The sequence below is a fragment of the Hylobates moloch genome, unplaced genomic scaffold, assembly GCF_009828535.3.
Source record: "Hylobates moloch isolate HMO894 unplaced genomic scaffold, HMol_V3 SCAFFOLD_5, whole genome shotgun sequence".
NCBI lineage: Eukaryota > Metazoa > Chordata > Mammalia > Primates > Hylobatidae > Hylobates > Hylobates moloch.
In genome coordinates this window covers 84,712,215-84,734,713 of record NW_026652280.1, presented here as the reverse complement: position 1 = coordinate 84,734,713, position 22,499 = coordinate 84,712,215, and the positions used below count along the sequence as shown (strand labels likewise).

General features: G+C 60.0%; 2 protein-coding genes across 11 annotated transcripts in view; one reads left to right on the top strand and one right to left on the bottom strand.

The window, feature by feature from the left end:
- The window catches only part of SCYL1 (SCY1 like pseudokinase 1), a 49,960-nt gene that overhangs the window by 15,037 nt on the left and 12,424 nt on the right, over window positions 1–22,499 (bottom strand). For 2 of the 4 annotated variants that reach the window (XM_032153424.2, XM_032153425.2), the window contains exon 18: window positions 22,174–22,439. The exons of the other annotated variants lie outside the window; for them this stretch is intronic. In XM_032153424.2, coding sequence (XP_032009315.1) covers window positions 22,315–22,439 — 125 coding nt within the window. In that variant the 3' untranslated portion in view covers window positions 22,174–22,314. Of the gene's footprint in view, window positions 1–22,173; window positions 22,440–22,499 lie in introns of those variants that run through there. 4 annotated transcript variants of the gene reach the window in all.
- Window positions 2,287–22,322, top strand: LTBP3 (latent transforming growth factor beta binding protein 3). 7 transcript variants are annotated; one of them, XM_032153419.2, is made up of 28 exons: window positions 2,288–3,025; window positions 6,247–6,576; window positions 6,724–6,926; window positions 7,097–7,202; window positions 7,371–7,463; window positions 7,645–7,767; window positions 8,218–8,376; window positions 8,467–8,652; window positions 9,060–9,076; window positions 9,150–9,222; window positions 9,400–9,498; window positions 12,531–12,656; window positions 12,762–12,893; window positions 13,016–13,144; window positions 13,664–13,786; window positions 14,028–14,150; window positions 17,071–17,193; window positions 17,396–17,515; window positions 19,176–19,304; window positions 19,609–19,776; window positions 19,948–20,031; window positions 20,274–20,402; window positions 20,506–20,643; window positions 20,734–20,874; window positions 21,005–21,166; window positions 21,256–21,336; window positions 21,425–21,556; window positions 21,653–22,322. In XM_032153419.2, exons 1-28 carry the CDS (start codon window positions 2,707–2,709, stop codon window positions 21,802–21,804), a joined length of 3,900 nt encoding a protein of 1,299 aa, XP_032009310.1. In that variant the 5' UTR covers window positions 2,288–2,706; the 3' UTR covers window positions 21,805–22,322. The 7 variants fall into 7 exon arrangements, with proteins under 7 accessions (XP_058294920.1, XP_058294921.1, XP_032009310.1 ...); XM_058438936.1 differs by having other exon boundaries at window positions 6,697–6,926; window positions 21,653–21,921; XM_058438940.1 differs by having other exon boundaries at window positions 2,953–3,021; window positions 6,697–6,926; window positions 21,653–21,921.

The window sequence follows — 22,499 nt, the reverse complement described above, 5'->3', positions numbered from 1 at the left end:
CGCCTCCACTTGGATGACTCACAAGCATCTCAAACTTAGCAGGACCAGAACAGAGCTGTGGACCCTGCCCCATGTTTCCAGCTCCTCTGCCTCCCCTCTTCTTCGCCCATCCAGAGATCAGGCCAGGAACCTGGGGGCCATTCATGCCACCTACCTCTCCAGCACGCCCACTTCACCCAGTCTTTACATCTCCCCTCCCAAATACATCTCTCCCGGGGCCAAGTGAGATCTCTCTCCTGGGATGAAGGCAGGGTGCCTGCTCTTGCCCTGACACAATCCCACTGCAATGAGAACAAAAGCAAATTCCTCACCATGGCTGGCCCCTCCCACCACCACTACACCTTCAGCTCTCCCTCTCCACCACACCCTGTTGTTCCACTGGCCTTCCCTCAGTTCTCTGGATAGCCTCCCCCTGCAGCCTCCCCCGAGGTCAGATGCCCACAGGTGTGACTCACTCCTACTCATCTTCCAGCTTCCAGTGGAAGACTCTCTTTGTCTCCCAGGTCCCAGCCCTCTCCTGTCCTGCTTCCCTGCCCTTCTCTGTCACGGTACCAGCCTCTGTTGTAGCCACAGTTCTGTGTGAATTGATCTGGTACGTATCCAGCTCCCCTAGCACAGCAGCTCCAGGAAGGCAGGACTGGTTCTATTTGTGGCCAAGAGCTTAGGACGTGGTGGAGTCTCAGTTTGTTGGGTGAATTTTTTACATTTATTTTTTAATTTTTAATTTTTATTACCAGTAGTTGAACACAGATGTTGAGTGAATAGATCCCCATCTCACAAGCAAGGAAACTGGCTTAGAGACAGTAAGAATCCAACCCTGGACTGTTTGACTGTGCTGTGCTCCATGGTGAGCCACAGCCAGATCTAGGCAGGGTCAGGACAGGTTCAGATGAGTGTTAGGAAAAAACGAGTATACAATGCTCAGCCCTGTGCCTGGCAGGTGGTCAGCACCTAGCATTATTCCCTACCTCAGTGTGGACCAGGGCCCCAAGAAGCAGGGGCTTGCCCCTCGCACCCCATCCTGGATTCCGGCAGCAGGGATCCCTGGGGACATGTGATTGTCCCTCCCAGCCCTGCACCGCCAAGCTGTACTTACTAAGGGCCCCCCTAAAGCTACCCACATCAACTTACACCCAAAGTAAAAACTGAGAGTTCCTTGGACAGGTGTGCCTGAAAATGAGTCCCTGAACCTCCTCTCCCCAGTTAGACTGCTGCCCCGGGTGCTGTCCGGGAGAGGGTTTGGTGCCGCCCTGACTTGGCAGTGCTTTTCCTAGATGTGCCCTAGCCGTCCCCACCTCCTGCTGAGTTCTGTGAGTCAGAGACTGAACCCTGGGGTCTCCTGGCAGGCCCCACAGTAAGGCCTGGCCCCCGGACGTTGCAGCCTTTCCTTCCAGACCAGTGGACAAGCCTGGTCTGGAACTATGCTCCTCTCCAGCCATGGCCAACCTGAAGACCCCCACACACAGCCGCTGCCAGCCCCTGCCCTACGGCCCTGCTGTGCCTCTCTCCAGCCCCTGGGCCCTCGAACAGCGCCCCCCTCCTCCCGGCTGTTAGCCTGGGAAGGGGGCCAGGCCCTGAGCTCAGACCTTGGCGATTCCAGAGTGTCTGAGGCCCAGAGCCAGCCCCGCCAGCACGGCCAGACGAAGGGAAAGGGGGGAGGTGGCAGGGTGGGCACCAGGAAGCCATTCCGAGGGGACTGGCAGGGAAGCTGGGTTCTAGCTATGTTCTTTCTGCTCCTCTTCTGGACCCCACAGACTTCCTCCTGGGACCTCCGTGAGCCCTGGCCAAAGGCTGTCCCCACCCTTGAGCACTTTCCTCAGAGGGGATTGGACCAGCACTAACGAGAAGTTACTTTGGGGCCCTGAGACCCCCACGTTTGCAAGGGAGGCTGGGAAAGAGCTGGAAGGCCTGGGCTCCGGCCCCACCCGGCCTCCATCGTCAGTGTGACCCGGCAGGGCCACCTCTCTCCCTCAGTCTCGGTATCTCGCTCCACGCAGGCCTCCCCGCCCCGCCCGGAGGAATCCGCGGCCGACCCGACGGTCCCAGGTGAGGGCCCTCTGGAAAGGGCCCAGCGCGGCCGCGGGTTCCGGCGGGGGCGGGCATCTGGAGTGGGGACCGTCCCCGCGCCCCACCCCCCCGCGGCCTCCGCCCGCCTGCACACCCTCGCTTCTCCAGGCGGCAGAGACGACGCTTTAAACAAAAAAAAAAAAAAAAAAAAAAAAAAACTCTGTCCCTGGCCCGGGGCCAGCGTCCCAGCCCCCCTCGCCGCCGCCGCGCCGCGCTCCAGCCAGGGAAAACAACTGCTCACTTCTCCCTGCGCCCTCCCCGCGCGCTCCCTGCCTCCCCGCGGCCGCGGGAGAGGAGCCCGGCCAGGGGGAGGCGCGGAGCGGGCCGGCCGCCCGGCCTTCCTCTCCCTCGCTCCTCCTCTCCGCCTCAACTTGCTCCGGCCTCCTCGCTCCTGCCTGAGTTCGGGGCCTGGGCTGGGCTTCGTCCTGGGGCTGGGAAGTTTCTGCGCTCCCCGCGGTCCAGTCTCCATCTCCGCGCCTTCCGCCGGGCCCCCGCGGTCCCCTCTCGCCCGCTTCCCCCGCTGCCCTCCCTCGCTGCCCTCTACCCTCTCCCGGGGCTCCCTGCCCTCTACCCCCTTCGGGCGCGGGCCCCTCGCCCCGCCCGGGCGCGCCCCCCCTCCCCCGGGTCCTACGGCCCCGGATGCCCGGGCCCCGAGGGGCTGCTGGCGGCCTGGCCCCTGAGATGCGCGGGGCGGGGGCGGCGGGGCTGCTGGCGCTGCTGCTGCTGCTGCTGGGCCTGGGCGGCAGGGTCGAGGGGGGGCCGGCCGGCGAGCGGGGCGCAGGTGGGGGCGGGGCGCTGGCCCGCGAGCGCTTCAAGGTGGTCTTTGCGCCCGTGATCTGCAAGCGGACCTGTCTCAAGGGCCAGTGTCGGGACAGTTGTCAGCAGGGCTCCAACATGACGCTCATCGGAGAGAACGGCCACAGCACAGACACGCTCACGGGCTCCGGCTTCCGCGTGGGTGAGGGCCGGGGGCACGGCTGGGGGCAGGGGAAGGACAGGCACCAGGCCCGGTGGGAGAGCTAGTGGGGTCTTGGCCTTAGAGAGTGGGGGCTGAGGATATAAAGGGCAGAGATCCGAGGGCCTGGGGGACCAGGGGCCTCAGGGAACTTGGGAGGCTAGAACTCTGGGGGCCAGAGTTGGAGGGCTGCATGGAGGCCTGGACTTTAAGGCTTTGCGTTAGGGTTGGGGCCTAAGGGGTGGGGAAATGTAGAGGTCCTGGATGACACTGGCTTCCCAGAAGGTGCTGTGTTCTGAGCAGGAGCACACAGGGTTTTTGAGGAATGTGAGCCGGGCACAGGAAGCCTCAGAGAAGGGATAAATATTCCCCCAAGAAGCAGACTTGCTGGAAGAAACAAGAAAAGTCTTTACAAAATGTCTAAAGTAGGGCCTGCCAGAGTAGACACCTGCATTCCCTGGGAGGAGGAGCTAAGGTCAGGGCTGGGGATGGGAGCCGGTTACTGGCAAGGTCTGAGAAGGGAGGGTGTTGAGGCCTAAAAGTAGGGTGCTGGCCTGAAGGTAGGGACTAGTTTGGGGTTCTCAGCCTCTCCTTTTCCAATGCCTCCCCATAAGCTCCTGACATCCTGCCTCAGAGGCCCTCAGGGCCCCCCTCATCCTCCCCCAAGCCCCTACACCCTCCCCAGTTCAGCTTGGAGTCCACCCCTTCCCCAGCATCTCTCTTCAAGGGTCAGGCCTGGGGCTCAGTCATCCTCCTGCTAGGCCCCGTGGGCCAGGCTCGGGGAGGTGTCCCAGCAGTAGTTACCCTCCTGGACAGGGTAATTAGGCCAGGCCCAGGATGGCACCAGCAAAACAGCCCCTCTTACACATTCCTATATTCACTCACCCACTCACAGAGCTAAGGAACCCCACTCGTGGCTCACATTTGTCATGAGATGGGGTGTGCGTGCGTGTGTCTGTGCGTGTATTGCCTCTGTGTCTGGGGTCATGCCATGGGCATGGTGTGGCACACTGTGAAGTACCCGTCTTTGTGTCGTCTTGGGTGTGTGTCTCTAGTCGCTGTTAGAGAGTGTGTGGGAATTTTTTTTGTGTTTTTGAGATGGAGTTTTGCTCTTGTTGCCCAGGCTGGAGTGCAATGGCGCAATCTCAGCTCACTGCAACCTCCACCTCCCGGGTTCAAGTGATTCTCCTGCCTCAGCCTCCCAAGTAGCTGGGATTACAGGCATGCGCCACCACACCTGGCCAATTTTTTGTACTTAGTAGAGATGGAGTTTCACCATGTTGGTCAGCCTGGTCTCAAACTCCTGATCTCAAGTGATCTACCTTCCTCGGCCTCCCAAAGTGCTGGGATCACAGGTGTGAGCCACTGCGCCTGGCCAAATGTAAGGGAATGTTTATGTGAACCTGTGTTGGTGTCAGGATGCGTCTCTGTGTGTGTGACAAGAGGACTGTGGGTGTGAGTGTATGTGTGTCCATCTCCCAGGCTCGCTGGCCATCCTACCCAGGCTGCTGTCTCCATCTGTGCTGCCCACATCCCCCAGGCTCAGTGCCCAGGCCACAGTGGGCGGGTGTCATTGGGAGGTCACTCTCACCGCTATGAGTGACTCACTGGGAGACAGGAAAAAGAGAATCCTACCTCCCCCACCCCAGGACACACCCCTCTGCTCTGTGAGGCCTGGCCCCAAGAGGCCAGGCAGGATGGGCTGGGCTGGGATGTGCTTAGCCTGACCCTGAGGGCCATGAATGTGGGCTGTCCCTGTGAGGCCCTTCTGGCATCCAGGAGAGCAGCACCCCTGCCCTCCTGCCCTGGGAAGTGAGGGCAGCCATGGGGTGGGCAGGAGAAGGGCTGGGGCTTTGGGATGAGTCAGAGCCCCAAGGCTGGTAAGTAGCATAGGTGGAAGGTGAGTATGGGACCGAAACAGACAGAGGTCCCATCCTCTCCCTCAGTCACTCTTTCATTCATTCCCCCGAACCCCCTGTGGGACCCAGAGCTGAGGCCAGCCTGGCCCTGCCTTCCAGAGTACCCTCTATAAGGAGGCAGACAGACAAGAACATAGCCAAGCAGGTGCCAGGCAGAGCTGGCCAGCGGGTGGTAAGGCAGGAGAGGGAGCTCAGGTGGGCCAGATAGGAGGAAAGGCTCCCTCCTGGTGGAGACACTGAGCTAGAAAGGATGAGATCTGCATATGTAGAGAGGGGGGACATGGGGCCCTGTTGTGGAGGGAAGGGCATGAATGAGGCCAGGAGGCAGGCACATTTGCAAGAGGGAGATGGGTCCTGGGGTGTGCAGTGCTCAGGGAAGGAGCAGAGGGGAATGGGTTGAAAAGGTTCTGGTCCATGGAGTGAGCTTCTGCCTGAGGCAAGTTTCTCTGGGACACTGAGATTGTGGACCAGCAGGGGAGGCTGGAAGCCAAGGAGGGGTCCGGGTGGCCAGGCCTGAGCCAGGGCAGGAACAGTGGCCCTAGGGAGGAGGTGAGGCAGGTTCATGGGACATTAGAGGCTGTAACTGGGCAGGGGAGAGCAGGAGGGATGGAGCCGTGGGGGCTCAGCTGTGGATGCCTGGTGGCCAGGTGAAGAGGAGGTGGGGAGGCAGGATGCTGACTTCTGACAGTATGTCCTGGGCAGAAGTGCCTGAGAGAGCCCTGGAAAGGCTGGGGGCTGTGTCTGTGTTTTGAGATGTGGACATCTCTGGCAGTGGTGAGGTGGGGGCCCTAGGATGGTGAAGAGGGAGAGGGTGGAGAGCAGGCAGAGAGGACTGAGGCCTGAAGGAGGGAAGAGTTTAGGGGAGAAGAGGAGGAGGCGCCAGGGAGGGAGCCAATACCTTTGGAAGGCCCAAGGGGAAAGCCAGATCACCATAATTATTTGCTTAACCTTATTAAGCACCCTTTGTGTACCAGGCCCTGGGTTAAGCATTTGTACTGCCCCTACCTCATCTAACCCACACATCTCTACAGATGAGGACGCTGGGGCACAGGGAGGGGACATGAGTTGCTCAGGGTCGCACAGCTGGCACATGGCTTAGCGAGGATTTAAATCCTGGACTTGGGACTCCAGAACCTAACATGAGTGTAAGGATGTTGCGGAACCTAGAGAGGGCAGTTTCCCTATGTAGGATGTATCTCAAAACCTGGCTTCCCAAGAGGACAGAGCCAGTGGGTGGCAAGGAAGTAGGGAGGAGGGGAAAGAGACAGGATGTGGGTGAGGGCCTGACCCCCCTCTTCTCCCCAGTGGTGTGCCCTCTCCCCTGCATGAATGGCGGCCAGTGCTCCTCGCGAAACCAGTGCCTGTGTCCCCCGGACTTCACCGGGCGCTTCTGCCAGGTGCCCGCAGGAGGAGCCAGCGGGGGTACCGGCGGCTCAGGCCCCGGCCTGAGCAGGGCGGGGGCCCTGTCCACAGGGGCGCTGCCGCCCCTGGCTCCGGAGGGCGACTCTGTGGCCAGCAAGCACGCCATCTACGCCGTCCAGGTGATCGCTGACCCTCCTGGGCCCGGGGAGGGGCCCCCTGCCCAGCACGCAGCCTTCCTGGTGCCCCTAGGCCCGGGACAGATCTCAGCAGAAGGTACCAGGCAACTGGCAAACCCGGGAAGGTCGCCAGTGGGTGGGCACTAGGGTGGCCAGGGCAGGGCAGGGTCAGCCCTGGAGGAGCTCAGCGCGGTGACCCGCGGCGCGGTGCGCGCAGCCCTGAGGCCACCGCGCCCGCCCCCAGTGCAGGCCCCGCCCCCCGTGGTGAATGTGCGCGTCCATCACCCGCCCGAGGCCTCGGTCCAGGTGCACCGCATTGAGAGCTCGAACGCCGAGGGCGCGGCTCCCTCCCAGCACCTGCTGCCGCACCCCAAGCCCTCGCACCCCCGGCCGCCCACCCAGAAGCCCCTGGGCCGCTGCTTCCAGGACACTCTGCCCAAGCAGCCCGTGAGTGAATGCACAGTCGGGATCGGTGTTTCCTTCTCTCAGGGTTGCTCTGCCCCAACTCACTCGGATAGCAGAAAACTCAGGGGCGGGGGAAGAGGAAAAGGCCCAACCCTAACAGGCGGCCCCGGGGCGGGGTGCTCTGTGACCCCACCTCCCCCTCCTTCCCCTAGTGTGGCAGCAACCCCCTCCCCGGCCTCACCAAGCAGGAAGACTGTTGCGGTAGCATCGGCACTGCCTGGGGCCAGAGCAAGTGCCACAAGTGCCCCCAGCTGCAGTGTGAGTGCTTGGGCTCAGGGGGCGTTCCCCATCTGGTGGCCCCTCCCCACCCACCCCACCCATCCCTGCAGTGGGAGTCCCCAGGTCACCAGATTCCTCTCTACATCTGCTGTGCCCCTCCCCAGTTCCCTCCTCACCCACCCCTGCCAAGCTATCCTCTCTCTGCAGACACAGGAGTGCAGAAGCCAGGGCCTGTACGTGGGGAAGTGGGCGCTGACTGCCCGCAGGGCTACAAGAGGCTCAACAGCACCCACTGCCAGGGTATGGCCAGCTAGGAGATTCTGCGGGCTGGAGGGGCAGGCCAACAATCACTGGGGGTGGGGAGGGTCCCAAGGTGGGCGAGAGAGGAGGTGGGGCTGGGGCAAGACCCTGAGGTTCTTGTAGCAGCCTGCTGTCACTCCATGGCCCCAGACCAGAGGGGCCAAACTTCCACTTACCACAGACATCAACGAGTGCGCAATGCCGGGCGTGTGTCGCCATGGTGACTGCCTCAACAACCCTGGCTCCTATCGCTGTGTCTGCCCACCTGGCCATAGTTTAGGCCCGTCCCGTACACAGTGCATTGGTGAGACTGGGGCTCAGGTTCCTGGGAGGTCACAAGGCATGGATGGGAGCAAGGATCAGAGATCACAAGAGATCAGAGTGGGGTTAAGGGTTGACTGCAGGAGGAACAAGGCCCAGAGCCAATAGGATCAGGGATCTGCGGGGTCCGGGGTCACATGAGATCTGCCATTAGCAGTCACATGGGGTCAGAGATTACATAGAGTCAGAGTCATGCAGAACACAGGCTTGATGAATAGGAGTGGTGACGTCCAGGATAGCTAGAATCAGGAGTCAATGGGGTCAGTGGTCACATAAGTTTCAGGGGTCACATGAGTTCAGGGTCATATGGGGTCAGAGACCACATGGGGGATCAAGTTGTCTGGGCCGGAGAGGCAAGGTCTGCAGCAGCTGGGCAGAGGGACGTGGGCAATGAGCAGGCTCAGATGCCCATGCCCCCCACTGCCCCCTGCAGCAGACAAATCGGAGGAGAAGAGCCTGTGTTTCCGCCTGGTGAGCCCTGAGCACCAGTGCCAGCACCCACTGACCACCCGCCTGACCCGCCAGCTCTGCTGCTGCAGTGTCGGCAAGGCCTGGGGCGCACGGTGTCAGCGCTGCCCAGCAGATGGCACCGGTGAGTCAGGGTTACCCAGGGGTAGGGGTTCATAGGTCCATGCACCTGTCCAGGAAATGCTCACTTTTGTGTCTGCTGTCTTGACTGCAGCTGCGTTCAAGGAGATCTGCCCAGCTGGGAAGGGATACCACATTCTCACCTCCCACCAGACGCTCACCATTCAGGGCGAAAGTGACTTTTCCCTTTTCCTGCACCCTGACGGGCCACCCAAGCCCCAGCAGCTTCCGGAGAGCCCTAGCCAGGCTCCACCACCTGAGGACACAGAGGAAGAGAGAGGTCTAGCCTGACCCCTTCTGATCCCTGACCCATGCCGAGCCCCTAGGCCTGACCCCTTGACCCGTGATCCACAGATCTGACCTCACAGTCTAACCCCCAATTCCTTATCCCTGACCCATCCACTGACCTCTCACCTGACCCCCTGACCCCTGACCCAGATATTTGACCCTGAGCTATAACCTCCTAAGCCTTCTACAGCCTGACCTGTAACCCAAGGCCCATCAACCTGATCATGTGACTACTATGCAAACACACCCAAACCCCAGAATCTAACTCCTGACCCTTGACCTGGAGACATGATTGTTGAACTCCCAGAGACCCTAACTACAAATACTCAGCTGCTGATCCCAGATCTGACTCCCTTCTCCCACCCCAACACTTCATGGCCCCATCTTCTTCCCTTTTAGGGGTGACCACGGACTCAGTGAGTATGAGAACCCAGATGGGAGGGGTGGGCAGGCGAGGGACAGGAGGGCTTATGCTGCTGTCACCCGCAGCCAGTGAGTGAGCAGCGGTCAGTGCAGCAGAGCCACCCAACTGCCACCACGTCTCCTGCCCGGCCCTACCCCGGTGAGCTGGGCACTGTAGGGATGAGTCCTCAAGGGCTAAATCACTGGGTGGGCGGGGAGTTCACAGTTTAAGTACTCGGGGACAGTCAAGCTGGGGTGGGGCACCGAACCAAGACTGAAGTGGAAAGAGAGGCTTCAGTCAATATCGTCTCTGACCAGAGTGCACTGCCGCCCGCAGAGCTGATCTCCCGTCCCTCGCCCCCGACCATGCGCTGGTTCCTGCCGGACTTGCCTCCTTCCCGCAGCGCCGTGGAGATCGCTCCCACTCAGGTCACAGGTAAGGCCCGCCCAGCAAAGCCACGCCCTTCCTAGGCCACGCCCCCAGTTTAGTTTTCTTTCCCCTCCTCCCGCCCCCAGGCATTCCCTAGCGCTAATAGGCTAGCGTGTATCCAGGGCTGAGCGCTGGGGAAGCCTGGTGAGCACCAGAGATCCCACTGCCCTAAACGATCCAGGTAGTATGGTGGTTAGCCCACTCTGAGGGAGTTCATTCATTCAACAAATACTTATTAGTGTTACAGGTCTTTTAGAATTTGTGTAGCAGGTTTCCCAGTTGTTTTTTTTTTTTTTTTTTTGAGACAGAGTCTTGCTCTGTCGCCAGGCGGGAGTGCAGTGGCGCAATCTCGGCTCACTGCAGCCTCCGCCTCCCGGGTTCAAGCGATTCTCCTGCCTCAGCCTCCCGAGTAGCTGGGATTACAGGCATGCGCCACCACGTCCAGCTAATTTTTTTTCGTATTTTTAGTAGAGACGGGGTTTCACTATGTTGGCCAGGATGGTCTCGATCTCTTGACCTCGTGATGCGCCCGCGTCAGCCTTCCAAAGTGCTGGGATTACAGGCATGAACCACTGTTCCCAGCCCATAACCGTCTTTCAAAATCTGTTCAGAAAGCCTTCTATCATTGCCACCCTACTTATTATCACAACTCTCAGAATTCCTTCCTTCTACTCTGATTTTTTTTTTTTGAGATTGAGACGGAGTCTCGCTCTGTCGCCCAGGCTGGAGTGCAGTGGCGCGATCTTGGCTTATTGCAAGCTCCGCCTCCTGGGTTCACGCCATTCTCCTGCCTCAGCCTCCTGAGTAGCTGGGACTACAGGCGCCCGCCACCACACCCCGCTAATTTTTTTGTATATTTTTAGTAGACACGGGTTTTCACCATGTTAGCCAGGATGGTCTTGATCTCCTGACCTTGTGATCTGCCCTCCTCGGCCTCCCGAAGTGCTGGGATTACAGGCGTGAGCCACCACGCCTGGCCCTGATTTATTTTTTCATAGCATTTATAAGACATAGGAGATTCAGCTTATTGATCGGCTTGTTGCCTGTCTGCTCTGCAAGGACAGGAAATTTTTGTCTGTTTTTGTTCTTGCAGTATCCCCAGCACCTCAACAGTGCCTGGCACATAGTAGGTGCTCAAGAAATATTTGGGTTCCTTTCTTTCTTTTTGTTTGTTTGGTTTGTTTTTTGAGACAGGGTCTCACCTTGTCACCCAGGCTGGAATCCAGTGGCACAATCATGGCTCACTCCAGCCTTGACCTCCTGGGTTCAAGTGATCCTCCAGCCTTGGCCTCCCAAAGTGCCAGGATTACAGGTGTGTGCCACCATGCTCTTTTTTTTTTTGGCCTGGGGAGTTTTCCTGTGAAAACTGGGAAACTGTGGCAGGGTGCAGTGGCTCACGGCTGTAATCTCAGCACTTTGGGAGGCTGAGGTGGGTGGATCACGAGGTCAAGAGATTGAGACCATCCTGGCCAACATAGTGAAACCCAGTCTCTACTAAAAATACAAAAAAAGAAAAAAATAGCTGGGGGTGGTGGTGCACGCCTGTAGTCCCAGCTACTCAGGAGAATCACTGGAACCTGGGAGATGGAGGCTGCAGTGAGCTGAGATCGTGCCACTGTGCTCTGGCCTGGGGACAGAGTGAGACTCCATCCAAAAAAAAAAAAAGAATGATGGTTAGAAATGCTAGAGACATGAGGAAGGGAGGGGCATTCAGATTGGGAAAAGGATATCACAAGGGAAGTTAAGTTGGGCAAAGGCATGGAAGCATGAAACACTGGTGGAGGAGGGAGAACCCACACACAGGCCAGTATCTCTGAACCAGGGCAAGTCAGGTGCATAGAGCCTTGTCAGAAGGCTTGAGTTTAATGCCAGAGGCTATGGGCAGTGTCTGCAGGATTTTGAGCATCATAATTGCTAGCTCAGACTGAGCAGTCCCTCTGTGCCAGGTACTGTCTGAAGAGTTTTACATTCTAAATACCATTTAACCTTCTCATACTCTGCAAAGTGAGCATTGTTAGCCTCATTTTCCAGATGAGAAAGTTGAGCCTCAAAGAGGTTCAGTAACCTGCCCCAGGTCACACAGCTGAGCCGCGTTCAAGCCCATGCCCGTGTGGGCTTCAAAAGCACAAGGGAACTGCCAACCCAACTGAAACCCTGATCCTCCATGAGCTCCTGGGGTTAGGGCTCAGGTGGGAGATGGCTGTTCTTGGGGGCTTTGGGAATGTGGACAAGGCCCCTCAAAGGAGGGGCTGTTAAGGAAGCCTAAAGAGAGGTACTCCAGGCAAAGAGAACAGCCTGCAAAGCCCACTGGCCAGGTGAGTTTGGGGCAGAGCAGAGTTCACTGTCATGGCCCAGGCTGCATGGCAGGAGTTGGGGGGAAGGGGTGTGGGAAATGAAACTGGTGAGCAGTGAGGATCCAAAGGAGGGAGAGGTTGGAGTCAGGGAGTCCTGGGCTTGGTGACAGAGAGTGAGGGGGGCGGTTCCTGGATCTGACTACCTGTGCACAGCTTTGGCACTAGTTAGGATTCCCAGGAAACCAGCTCCTGCTAGTCTTGGGAGGAGGTAATCAACCCTTCTGGAATAGGGCGGTCAGGTCCCTGGGCCAAGGGCTTATGGAATCACTGGGCTAGAGGACACTGGTGTGACTGAGGCTATAGAGTTTAAGGTATTGAGGTGACTGGGGAGAAAGTGGTTTTAGTCCCTTGGGTGGGAGTACTGGGACGACTGAGGGGCCCTGAGGGGATGTGGTTTGGTTTGAGGTGACTGGGGTCAGGGTCTTGGAGTGAACCGGGAATGGAAGTATCCGGGCCTGGGTGTGGGGTGATACGGACGTCAGGGGCCTGGAGTTCTAGTTTAGATCTTTCTGGGGTCTTGATATTGGAGTTATCTAAAAGAGAGAAATAGGACATCCTGGAGTTGGAGTATGGGCATACAGGAACCTGAGGTCATGGTGTGACTGGGGTGTTGAGGTCTGCCCTGGGGATATGACAGAAGGTGAGCGCTCCCTGTTCTGCCCCTTGACCTGGCCATGCCCGCAGAGACTGATGAGTGCCGACTGAACCAGAACATCTGTGGCCACGGAGAGTGCGTGCCGGGCCCCCCAGACTACTCCTGCCACTGCAACCCCGGCTACCGGTCACATCCGCAGCACCGCTACTGCGTGGGTGAGCGCAGGGCAGGCGGCGGGCGTGCAGGTGGGTAGTGGAGGGAGGGGGACCCCAGATAACGACGCTTCCTTTGACTTTTCTCGGCCTACCCGTTCTTCTCAGATGTGAACGAGTGCGAGGCAGAGCCCTGTGGCCCGGGGAGGGGCATCTGCATGAACACCGGCGGCTCCTACAATTGCCACTGCAACCGCGGCTACCGCCTGCACGTGGGCGCCGGGGGGCGCTCGTGCGTGGGTGAGCGCCGCCAGGGCAGGGGCGGCCCTGGGTGAGACGGGCTCTCCTCCAGACCGCCGTGTAATCCCTCCCCTCGCCCGCCGCCTCCTACACCCCCTTCGTGGCCCCTTCCTCCCGCACAGACCTGAACGAATGCGCCAAGCCCCACCTGTGCGGCGACGGCGGCTTCTGCATCAACTTTCCCGGTCACTACAAGTGCAACTGCTACCCCGGCTACCGGCTCAAAGCCTCCCGGCCTCCTCTGTGCGAAGGTGAGAGGACCTCATTCAGACCAAAGAAGGGGCTCCTTAGCTGTCTCTCCACCTGGGGTGGGGCTAGGGGGCCTGCAATTTTTTTTTTTTTTTTTTGAGACGGAGTCTCATTCTGTCGCCCAGGCTGGAGTGCGGTGGTGAGATTTTGGCTCACTGCAACCTCCGCCTCCCGGGTTCAAGCGATTCTCCTGCCTCAGCTTCCCGAGTAGCTGGGATTACAGGCGCCTGCCACCACGCCTAATTTTTGTATTTCTAGTAGAGACGGGGTTTCGCCATGTTGGCAAGGCTGGTCTCGAACTCCTGACCTCAGGTGATCCACCCGCCTCGGCCTCCCAAAGTGCTGGGATTACAGGCGTGTGCCACTGCACCTGGCCTGTATGCTCGGCTCTGGGCCTGTCAGAGGTTGGGGTCCGGGAGCCTCGTTGATCTGTGTAGGAGGAAGGCCCTGCTGTGGACTCTGGCAGCCGGGCCACCCGCGTTGTCCGCAGATGGGTCCTCTTCCTTCTCCTTCCCGTGCAGACATCGACGAGTGCCGGGACCCGAGCTCCTGCCCGGATGGCAAATGCGAGAACAAGCCCGGGAGCTTCAAGTGCATCGCCTGTCAGCCCGGCTACCGCAGCCAGGGGGGCGGGGCCTGTCGCGGTGAGGGCGGGGCCAGGAGGCGAGTGGGTGGGGCCGTCGGTTGCCTCCCCCAGTCTGGCTCCGCTGGGGGCGGGGCGGGGCTAGCGGTGGTGATTGGCGTCTGGGGGCGGGGCCTTCCGGGAGTAGAGGCTGCCCTCTCAACCCCGCGTTCCAGGGAGGCGACCCACACCCTCGCGCGGTGCGCGGTCCGCGGTCCGCCTTCCGGTGGGGCAGAGTCCGAGGCTAGGTCTTTCCGCCGCAGACGTGAACGAGTGCGCCGAGGGCAGCCCCTGCTCGCCTGGCTGGTGCGAGAACCTCCCGGGCTCCTTCCGCTGCACCTGTGCCCAGGGCTACGCGCCCGCGCCCGACGGCCGCAGTTGCTTGGGTGAGCGCCAGCACCCCCGCCCCGGGCCTCCGCCGCCCCCCACGCGCTGAAGCGTGGGAGCGGGTCACGCTGTCTGTAAACAGTGGGTGGAAGGTGGCTCATTCATCCCCAGGTGACTCTGCTCACTCATTTTCTCAACGAACCTTGCCAAGGAAGGCACCACTAGAATTTCCACGTAGGAAGGGTCTCAGGGGGCAGAGCTCGAAGCTGCGTTTGCAAAGCATGTTACTTAAATTTGAAGGAAAAAAGATATCAAAAAATGGGGGCAGGCGATAGTACTCCCCCCTGCACTCCCGTTTATTATACACCAAGAGGCGGGGCTGGGGGCTGGGACTCAGAGAAAACTGGAGAAGGCAAGACACAGACTGTAGCATGCAGTGCTGGGCCTGGATGGAGCTGGGCTGCTTCCTGGAGACACAGCGGGATGGGAGGAAGGAGGCCTGGGTTATCTTAAAGAATCACTAGGAATTATGCAAGAGAGGAGGAGGAGAGGAACAGCATGCCAGGCACAGGGGCTGGCACTGGCAGATCAGAGGTGAGACAGGGGTGGGGTGTTGGGGAACTGTAAAGAATGACCAGGGCATGGGGGCTGAGGCTGGCTGGGGAAGGGCAGATCTCCATCCCTTGGAGGGCCCCCTAATTCCTGCCTGGGAGGTTGTGCTTCACCCAGAAGGTGTTAGAGGGCACCTGAAGCATTTTAAGTGTAAGAGTGAGAAGATTTGCCATTTGTTTTAAAACGTTCCCTGCTGCTGATTGTGGAGGGAGGTCTGTTGGAGAGACTTAGGGTGGAGACAGTGGTGGACAGGATGAGTGGTGGGCTCAGGATGGCCATGAGACGATGATACTGGAGAAATATTAGACCTCCTGGGTTTTTTAACTGGATGTCAAGTGAAAGTGAGGGTGTTAACGACCCCTCCCCGTTTCCAGTTTGGGTGAGTGAGGGAATGGTGCTGCTCACTGGGAATGGGTCCGCAGGTGTGGGCATGTTTGGGAGGGAAAATGCTGAGCTCCACATTGGAAAAATTGAGTGGATCATGCCTGTGAGCCTCTCAGCAGGAGATGCCAGCATACCCACCTGGAATGATGGACCATGGACCAGGGGAGCTGTGGAGTCTTGGGTGGGCCTGCTTAGCCAACCCAAGGTGGGTTGGGTAAACAGAGCATCTAGCAGAGGCTTGTGGACACTGACAGTTCAGGGGCAGGCTGGGGAAAGCGTTGGAGGAGATGGTGGGGGAGGGATGGTAGGGGCGCCTGAGGGGCACCATCTGGAAAGCTGGGGAGGACATATTTCCAGGGAAGGAGGAGGATGAGCCAAGTGCAGTAGAGAGGTTCTTGTAAAATAATAACTGGTGAGACAATAAGTCTTAGGACAAGACTTAGGGGTCTGCCCCCTAATCCTACATGGAAATCCTAGTGATGCCTTCCTTGGCAAGAAGGTCCCTGGTGGCCTTGGCAGGGTAGCTTTTGGGATATGATGGGGACAGAGGCCAGGATATGTGGGCAGCAAGTGAGGAAGAACAAGACCTGGGGACTCTTGCTTTTCCTAAGTGGGGCTTTGGTATAGGCTGAGGAGGCGATGCCAGGAGAGTGGACCAGGAGACGAGGGCAGCAGGGTCAGGAGAGGAGGGAGGAGAGCCAGCGGGCAGCTGGCTGTGGACAGGAGAAGGGACATCTCTTGCTGTAACAGGAGCAGGAGGGGAATGGATGTAGATAACGATGTTCAGTGGGTTAAGGGTGATTACCTTTAATTCTCTCAATAACACAGTGAAGGGCCTGGGTTGAGTAGGGGACTCAGCAGAACAGTGGTGGTTTGGAAGTGTCCCAGGGCATGGGGCTGCCTAGGGGCTTTATGGAAGTCAAAGCTTGAAGAGGAGTCAGAGAGGGAGGTGCCAGCCACATGAGGCTCTGCTGGACTGAGGCTGAAGTGTGTGGCTATGGCCCAGCATGCTCAGCTTGGTGGCTGCTCCAGTCCCACCCTGCACCCAGGATCCACAGGCCACAGCTCTGACCAGAGACTGGGCATTGCCAGACCAGTGAGAAGGAAGGACAGGTGTTTACGGATCAAGGACGGGAGTCCTAGGGATGATGAGCCCTGGGTTCCAACTGGGAACTCTCAGAGTCTGGGGGTGTCAGCAAGCTCGGAGGACTGAGAGGGAGGCCACCAAGCCCTGTGAGAGAGAAGGTGGAGGTGAGGACTTGAGAACAGTAGAAAGAAGGCAGCCTCTGAGGGCCCCAGGTTGGAGCAGATCTGAGTGATGAAAATCCCCTTGGGACCCTGAGAGTGAGGGGAAGGTCACGGAAGCCGAGAGATCCAGGAATGTGAGGTCAGAGGCTGACCTGGTTGTCCACGCGGATGTTCGAAACTCCCAGGATGGAGAGAAAAACAGAGCAGGAGGAATGAGGAAGGTGGGTGCTGACAGCCACAGGAGGGCTGAGGCTGCAGGAGGCCGGCGGCACCTCAGAGGCAGAGCTGCGGCTTGGAGGGGTCTGGGGTGTGGGCAACAACTGGCTCCACCAGAGAGGCCTCAGGAAAGTGTGTCCTGGGGGAGGGTCAAGTTCCTTTACTGCATGAGCAGAAGAAAGTGGGAAGGACAAGGATAGGGAGTTTATCCACCTGGGAAAAAGGGAGCCATGGCAGGTGAGGGAAGGGTGGGAACAGCAGTGAAAGCGGCTGGGGCAGGGAGAGAGGGTGGGGGAGGCTGGGGAGGCTCTTTAGCATCAGACCTGGCCTAGGGACCCTGGCAGCACCTGACCTGGTCGCCAGGGCACTGTGTGCCACCCAGAAGCGGGGTGAGGCCTGTGCTTCTGAGTGCTGCTGGCCTCAGCTCTGGTGCTCCAGGCCATGCGCAGAAGTGAGAAAAGAGTAGTAGAAACCCAAGACCACCCAGCCTGGTCCTCTGACACCCCCTGTGCCCTGCAGATGTGGACGAGTGTGAGGCTGGGGACGTGTGTGACAATGGCATCTGCACCAACACGCCAGGATCTTTCCAGTGTCAGTGCCTCTCTGGCTACCATCTGTCCAGGGACCGAAGCCACTGCGAGGGTGAGGGATCTTAGAGCTGGGGTGCTGACCTGTCCCTCCCTACCCCAGGACCCCCGCCCCCCAGGGTCCAGCCCTAATCCAGATCTCAGTTGGGGCATAGGGGCGTGGGACTGACCCAGGGCTCTGGGGGAAAGCTTTGGCTGCCTCAGGCTGGGGTTGGTGATCAGCCCCTGAGATTCTCCATCCCTTCCATCCCCTACAGACATTGATGAGTGTGACTTCCCTGCAGCCTGCATTGGGGGTGACTGCATCAATACCAATGGCTCCTACAGATGTCTTTGCCCCCAGGGGCATCGGCTGGTGGGTGGCAGGAAATGCCAAGGTATGAGGGACTGGCTGAGGGTTCCTGAGGGATATGGCAGGGAGCAGTAATTCCCTAGACACACTGTGGCTTTTCTCCATCCATCCATCCATCCATCCATCCATCCATCCATCCTTCCATCCTTCTATCCATCCATCCTTCCACTCACCCACCCATCCATCTGCTCAGCCTCCCAGTCTTTCACATAGAATAACAATGATCACAGTAAATATGACAGTTAGTGCTATCGTGGTGCTTACTATGTGCCAGGCACTCTGTTAAGCTCTTTTTTTTTTTTTTTTTTTTTGAGACGGAGTCTTTCTCTGTCCCCCAGGCTGGAGTGCAGTGGCGCGATCTTGGCTCACCGCAACCTCCACCTCCTGGGTTCACGCCATTCTGCTGCCTCAGCCTCCCGAGTAGCTGGGAATACAGGCGCCCACCAACACGCCCGGCTAATTTTTTGTGTTTTTAGTAGAGACGGGGTTTCACCGTGTTAGCCAGGATGGTCTCGATCTCCTGACCTCGTGATCCGCCCGCCTCAGCCTCCCAAAGTGCTGGGATTACAGGCTTGAGCCACCGCGCCCGGCTCTGTTAAGCTCTTTACAGATATTAATGTATTGGTCTTCCCCATCAACTCACCCATACACATGCATCATCCAACAAAAGTTTAGGCTGAGTGCAGTGGCTCAGGCTGGGGGCGGTGGCTCACGCCTGTAATCCCAGCACTTTGGGAGGCTGAGGCAGGCAGATCATGAGGTTAGGAGTTCGAGACCAGCCTGGCCAATACGGTGAAACCCTGTCTCTACTAAAAATACAAAAATCAGCCGGGCGTGATGGCGTGCGCCTGTAGTCCCAGCTACTCAGGAGGCTGAGGCAGAAGAATCGCTTGAAGATGGGAGGCGGAGGTTGCAGTGAGCCGAGATCACGCCACTGCACTCCAGCCTGGGCAACAGAGTGAGATTCCATCTCCAAAAAAAAAAAAAAGTTTATTGAGCACCTACTATTTTCCAGGTTCTGTGCTTTGTACTAGGTAATCAGCAGTCACCCAGGGCTCCCAGCTAGGGGAGGCCGACATGTAAACTGATTCTGACAGTTCAGGGTCCTGGGTGCCAAGAAAGGTATGAACTAATGATTAATTGCAAAGGGGAGGTGGATGTTGAACTGGACTGAACTGGACTGAAACGTAAGTAGGAGTTCCCTAGGCATGGGAAAGGCAAGGCACAAGAAGTCATTCCAGGACCAAAGAGCAGTAATTGCAAAGCATAGAGATCTGGAAGGAGCTAGTTACGTTTACAGAGGAGGGGAGGGTGCCCTGAGCACAGAGTTGGGGAGTGGAGGGTGGTCTAGAGTAAGGCGTGATGAGACCTAAAGGTATTGGAAGCTCAATTTGAAAGGCCTCAAATGCCAAGCTGAGTTTAGTGGCATTTGAGGCCTTTCCATCTGGGCTTCTGATACCTTTAGGTCTTGTAAGTTTAGTGGGAGCCACTGAAGGTGTTAAGAAGGACAGCGGCGAAATGTCCCCATGCACATTCAGACACATGCACAGACACAGCAGACTTCCTGCTCTACATACTTTGAAACCAAAGTGGAAATTCAGGTTCTGAACTTGTGTGAGGCCCTTGAGGTGCAGCCCCAGGGAAAGAGGGGCTGGGTTTCCAGCTGCGCTACTCTTGCCCCCCAGACATAGATGAGTGCAGCCAGGACCCGGGCCTGTGCCTTCCCCATGGGGCCTGCAAGAACCTTCAGGGCTCCTATGTGTGTGTCTGCGATGAGGGCTTCACTCCCACCCAGGACCAGCACGGTTGTGAGGGTGAGTGTCCTCCCAGCTCCTCCCTCGGACTGGACAACTCCCCTGAGCTGCAGCTGGGATTCAGAGATGTGTCCTGGCCCCACCCTCCTAAATTTGGGGAACCGGAAGAAATCCCTTTTGGCTGGGGGAGTCTGGTGGGGCCAGACCATGAAGGGCCCAGAACACCACGTTGAGAACAGAGCCAGCTCTCAGGAGGAGGCTAAGGGGAGCCAGGGAAGGTGGGGGGAAAGAACTGTGGTGGGTGGGCAGGGTGACAGGGCCAAGGGGGTCTGTGCACGACCCTGAGCTGCCGTTCGCCCCTCAGAGGTGGAGCAGCCCCACCACAAGAAGGAGTGCTACCTGAACTTCGATGACACAGTGTTCTGCGACAGCGTATTGGCCACCAACGTGACCCAGCAGGAGTGCTGCTGCTCTCTGGGGGCCGGCTGGGGCGACCACTGCGAAATCTACCCCTGTCCAGTCTACAGCTCAGGTCAGGAGCCGGGCAGGCCCCTTCCCAGATCTTCAGTTTCTTCATCTGGAAGCCAAATGTGGGAAATGGCGCCCCCTGGCAGTTGGGAAATAGGCGGCGGGCTGCAGCCCTAAGCCCACGCGCGCGCTCAGTCCTGCCTCTTCCCTCCCCACGGCCGCCCTGCCCCTGCAGCCGAGTTCCACAGCCTCTGCCCAGACGGAAAGGGGTACACCCAGGACAACAACATCGTCAACTACGGCATCCCAGCCCACCGTGGTAAGCGCCCTGCGGCTCCGCCCACCCCACGCCCACTCACCCCGGGTTGGGCTCGCCCGGATCCCGCCGGGGCTCGCTGGGTCAGCAGACCGCGCCGCGTAAGCCCCGCCCGCACCTTCCTCGCAGGCCCCGCCCCTCCTGTAGGCCCCGCCCGGGGATGGCTTCGCTCCGGTGGTGCGCCCAGCCCACGCCTCCGGGCTGCGGCTGCAGGACCCGAGCGGCCAGTGTTTGTCACCCCGCAGACATCGACGAGTGCATGTTGTTCGGGGCGGAGATTTGCAAGGAGGGCAAGTGCGTGAACACGCAGCCTGGCTACGAGTGCTACTGCAAGCAAGGCTTCTACTATGACGGGAACCTGCTGGAATGCGTGGGTGAGCTCAGCCCCCCGGCGGCCGTGGGGAAGCGGCAGGGAGACACGCGCCACCGCGCCCATCCCGGGCCTGCCCCTGCCACCCACGCTTTTCCTCCCTGCAGACGTGGACGAGTGCCTGGACGAGTCCAACTGCCGGAACGGAGTGTGTGAGAACACGCGCGGCGGCTACCGCTGTGCCTGCACGCCCCCGGCCGAGTACAGTCCCGCGCAGCGCCAGTGCCTGAGCCCGGAAGAGATGGGTGAGGCCCCGGCCGGGGAGTGGGGTACGCGGGAGGGGCGGGGCCCGGGCCGAGCTGTGACGGCCCCCACCCACCCCTCGCTGTTCTTAGACGTGGACGAGTGCCAGGACCCGGCAGCCTGCCGCCCTGGCCGCTGCGTCAACCTGCCGGGCTCCTACCGCTGCGAGTGTCGCCCGCCCTGGGTGCCCGGGCCCTCCGGCCGCGATTGCCAGCTCCCCGAGAGCCCGGCCGGTGAGGGCGAGGGTCGGCCTTGGCCGACCCCGGGGCCCTGTCCATCACGTGGCTCCCGCGCAGGTGGGGTGGGGCGGAGGCGGGCGGTCCCTGCCTTGGGCCCTTCCCTGATGCCAGGTGCCTTCCGCAGAGCGCGCCCCGGAGCGGCGCGACGTGTGCTGGAGCCAGCGCGGAGAGGACGGCATGTGCGCTGGCCCCCTGGCCGGGCCTGCCCTCACCTTCGACGACTGCTGCTGCCGCCAGGGCCGCGGCTGGGGCGCCCAATGCCGACCGTGCCCGCCGCGCGGCTCGGGTAAGGCAGTCGGGAGGAGTTGCCGGGTGCGAGGATGGGGGTCAGGGCCCGGGAACCCGGACGTCGCTGACCAGCTCTGCTCCTCCCAGGGTCCCAGTGCCCGACATCGCAGAGCGAGAGCAATTCCTTCTGGGACACGAGCCCCCTGCTGCTGGGGAAGCCCCCAAGAGGTGAGTGCTGCCGGGTCGGGCGGTGGCGGGGTTGGTAGCCTTTGGCCGGGGCTCAGTGTTGAAGTTCGTATTGTCCCGGGCCACCCAGATGAGGATAGTTCAGAGGAGGATTCGGACGAGTGTCGCTGCGTGAGTGGCCGCTGCGTGCCGCGGCCGGGCGGCGCCGTGTGCGAGTGTCCTGGCGGCTTCCAGCTCGACGCCTCCCGCGCCCGCTGCGTGGGTGAGCCGGGCTTCGGGGGTGGGGGCAGGGGCGGGGCCGGTGGTGAGGAGTCGCCTGGAGGCACAGCGAAGCCGCACCTGTCGCCCCCACCTTCAGATATCGACGAGTGCCGAGAGCTGAACCAGCGCGGGCTGCTGTGCAAGAGCGAGCGCTGCGTGAACACCAGCGGCTCCTTCCGCTGCGTCTGCAAAGCCGGCTTCGCGCGCAGCCGCCCGCACGGGGCCTGCGTTCCCCAGCGCCGCCGCTGACGCCGCCGCTGACGCCGCCCTCGGCCCAGACCTCGGTGATCACTGAGGGATTTCCGCGAGCTCCGCCTCACTCCTGCCTCGACTTGGGGCTCGGACCCACGGACCTTCGGGGCCCGCAGACCCTCCTGGCGCCTTGAGACCCGAGGCGCCCCTACCGGTCCCCCTCCCCGGTTGGCGAGCGGCTGTAAGGTCTCCGGCCGCCTGCCTTCCTCCCAGAGGGTGTTTCCTAGAAACTGATAAATCAGATCGTGCCTCTTTACCCTTGGCTTTCGAAGCAAATTGATGTTCACGTCTGACGTGGGCGCGGGCTGCGCAGGGCGGCGCCAGACCCCAACCGCCTCCCAGGGGCTAGACTGAGCCCAGCACAAGGGGTGTGAAATAGAATTTATTGTGGCTCTGATTATGTACACGTGAGATGGCCTGGCCGGGCCGGCCGGGCTCACATGGTTTGTACAATAAATACATCTGCGGGGCGGGCTCTCCGCAGCCGGGAAGGGTCATCGCCACGATTCAGTCCAGCTTCCGGGCTCCCAGCTTCATAGGGCCCTTGGCCACCTTCCTCTCGGCGCGTTTGGCCTCCATCTCCCGCCGCCGCTCCTCGCGCTTCTTCCGGGCCAGCTCAGCCTTGACCTGTCCTGGGGTCAAGAAGGGGAGCCCCGGTCTCAGCTCTCCAGCCAGTGCCTGCCCGGGGCCTG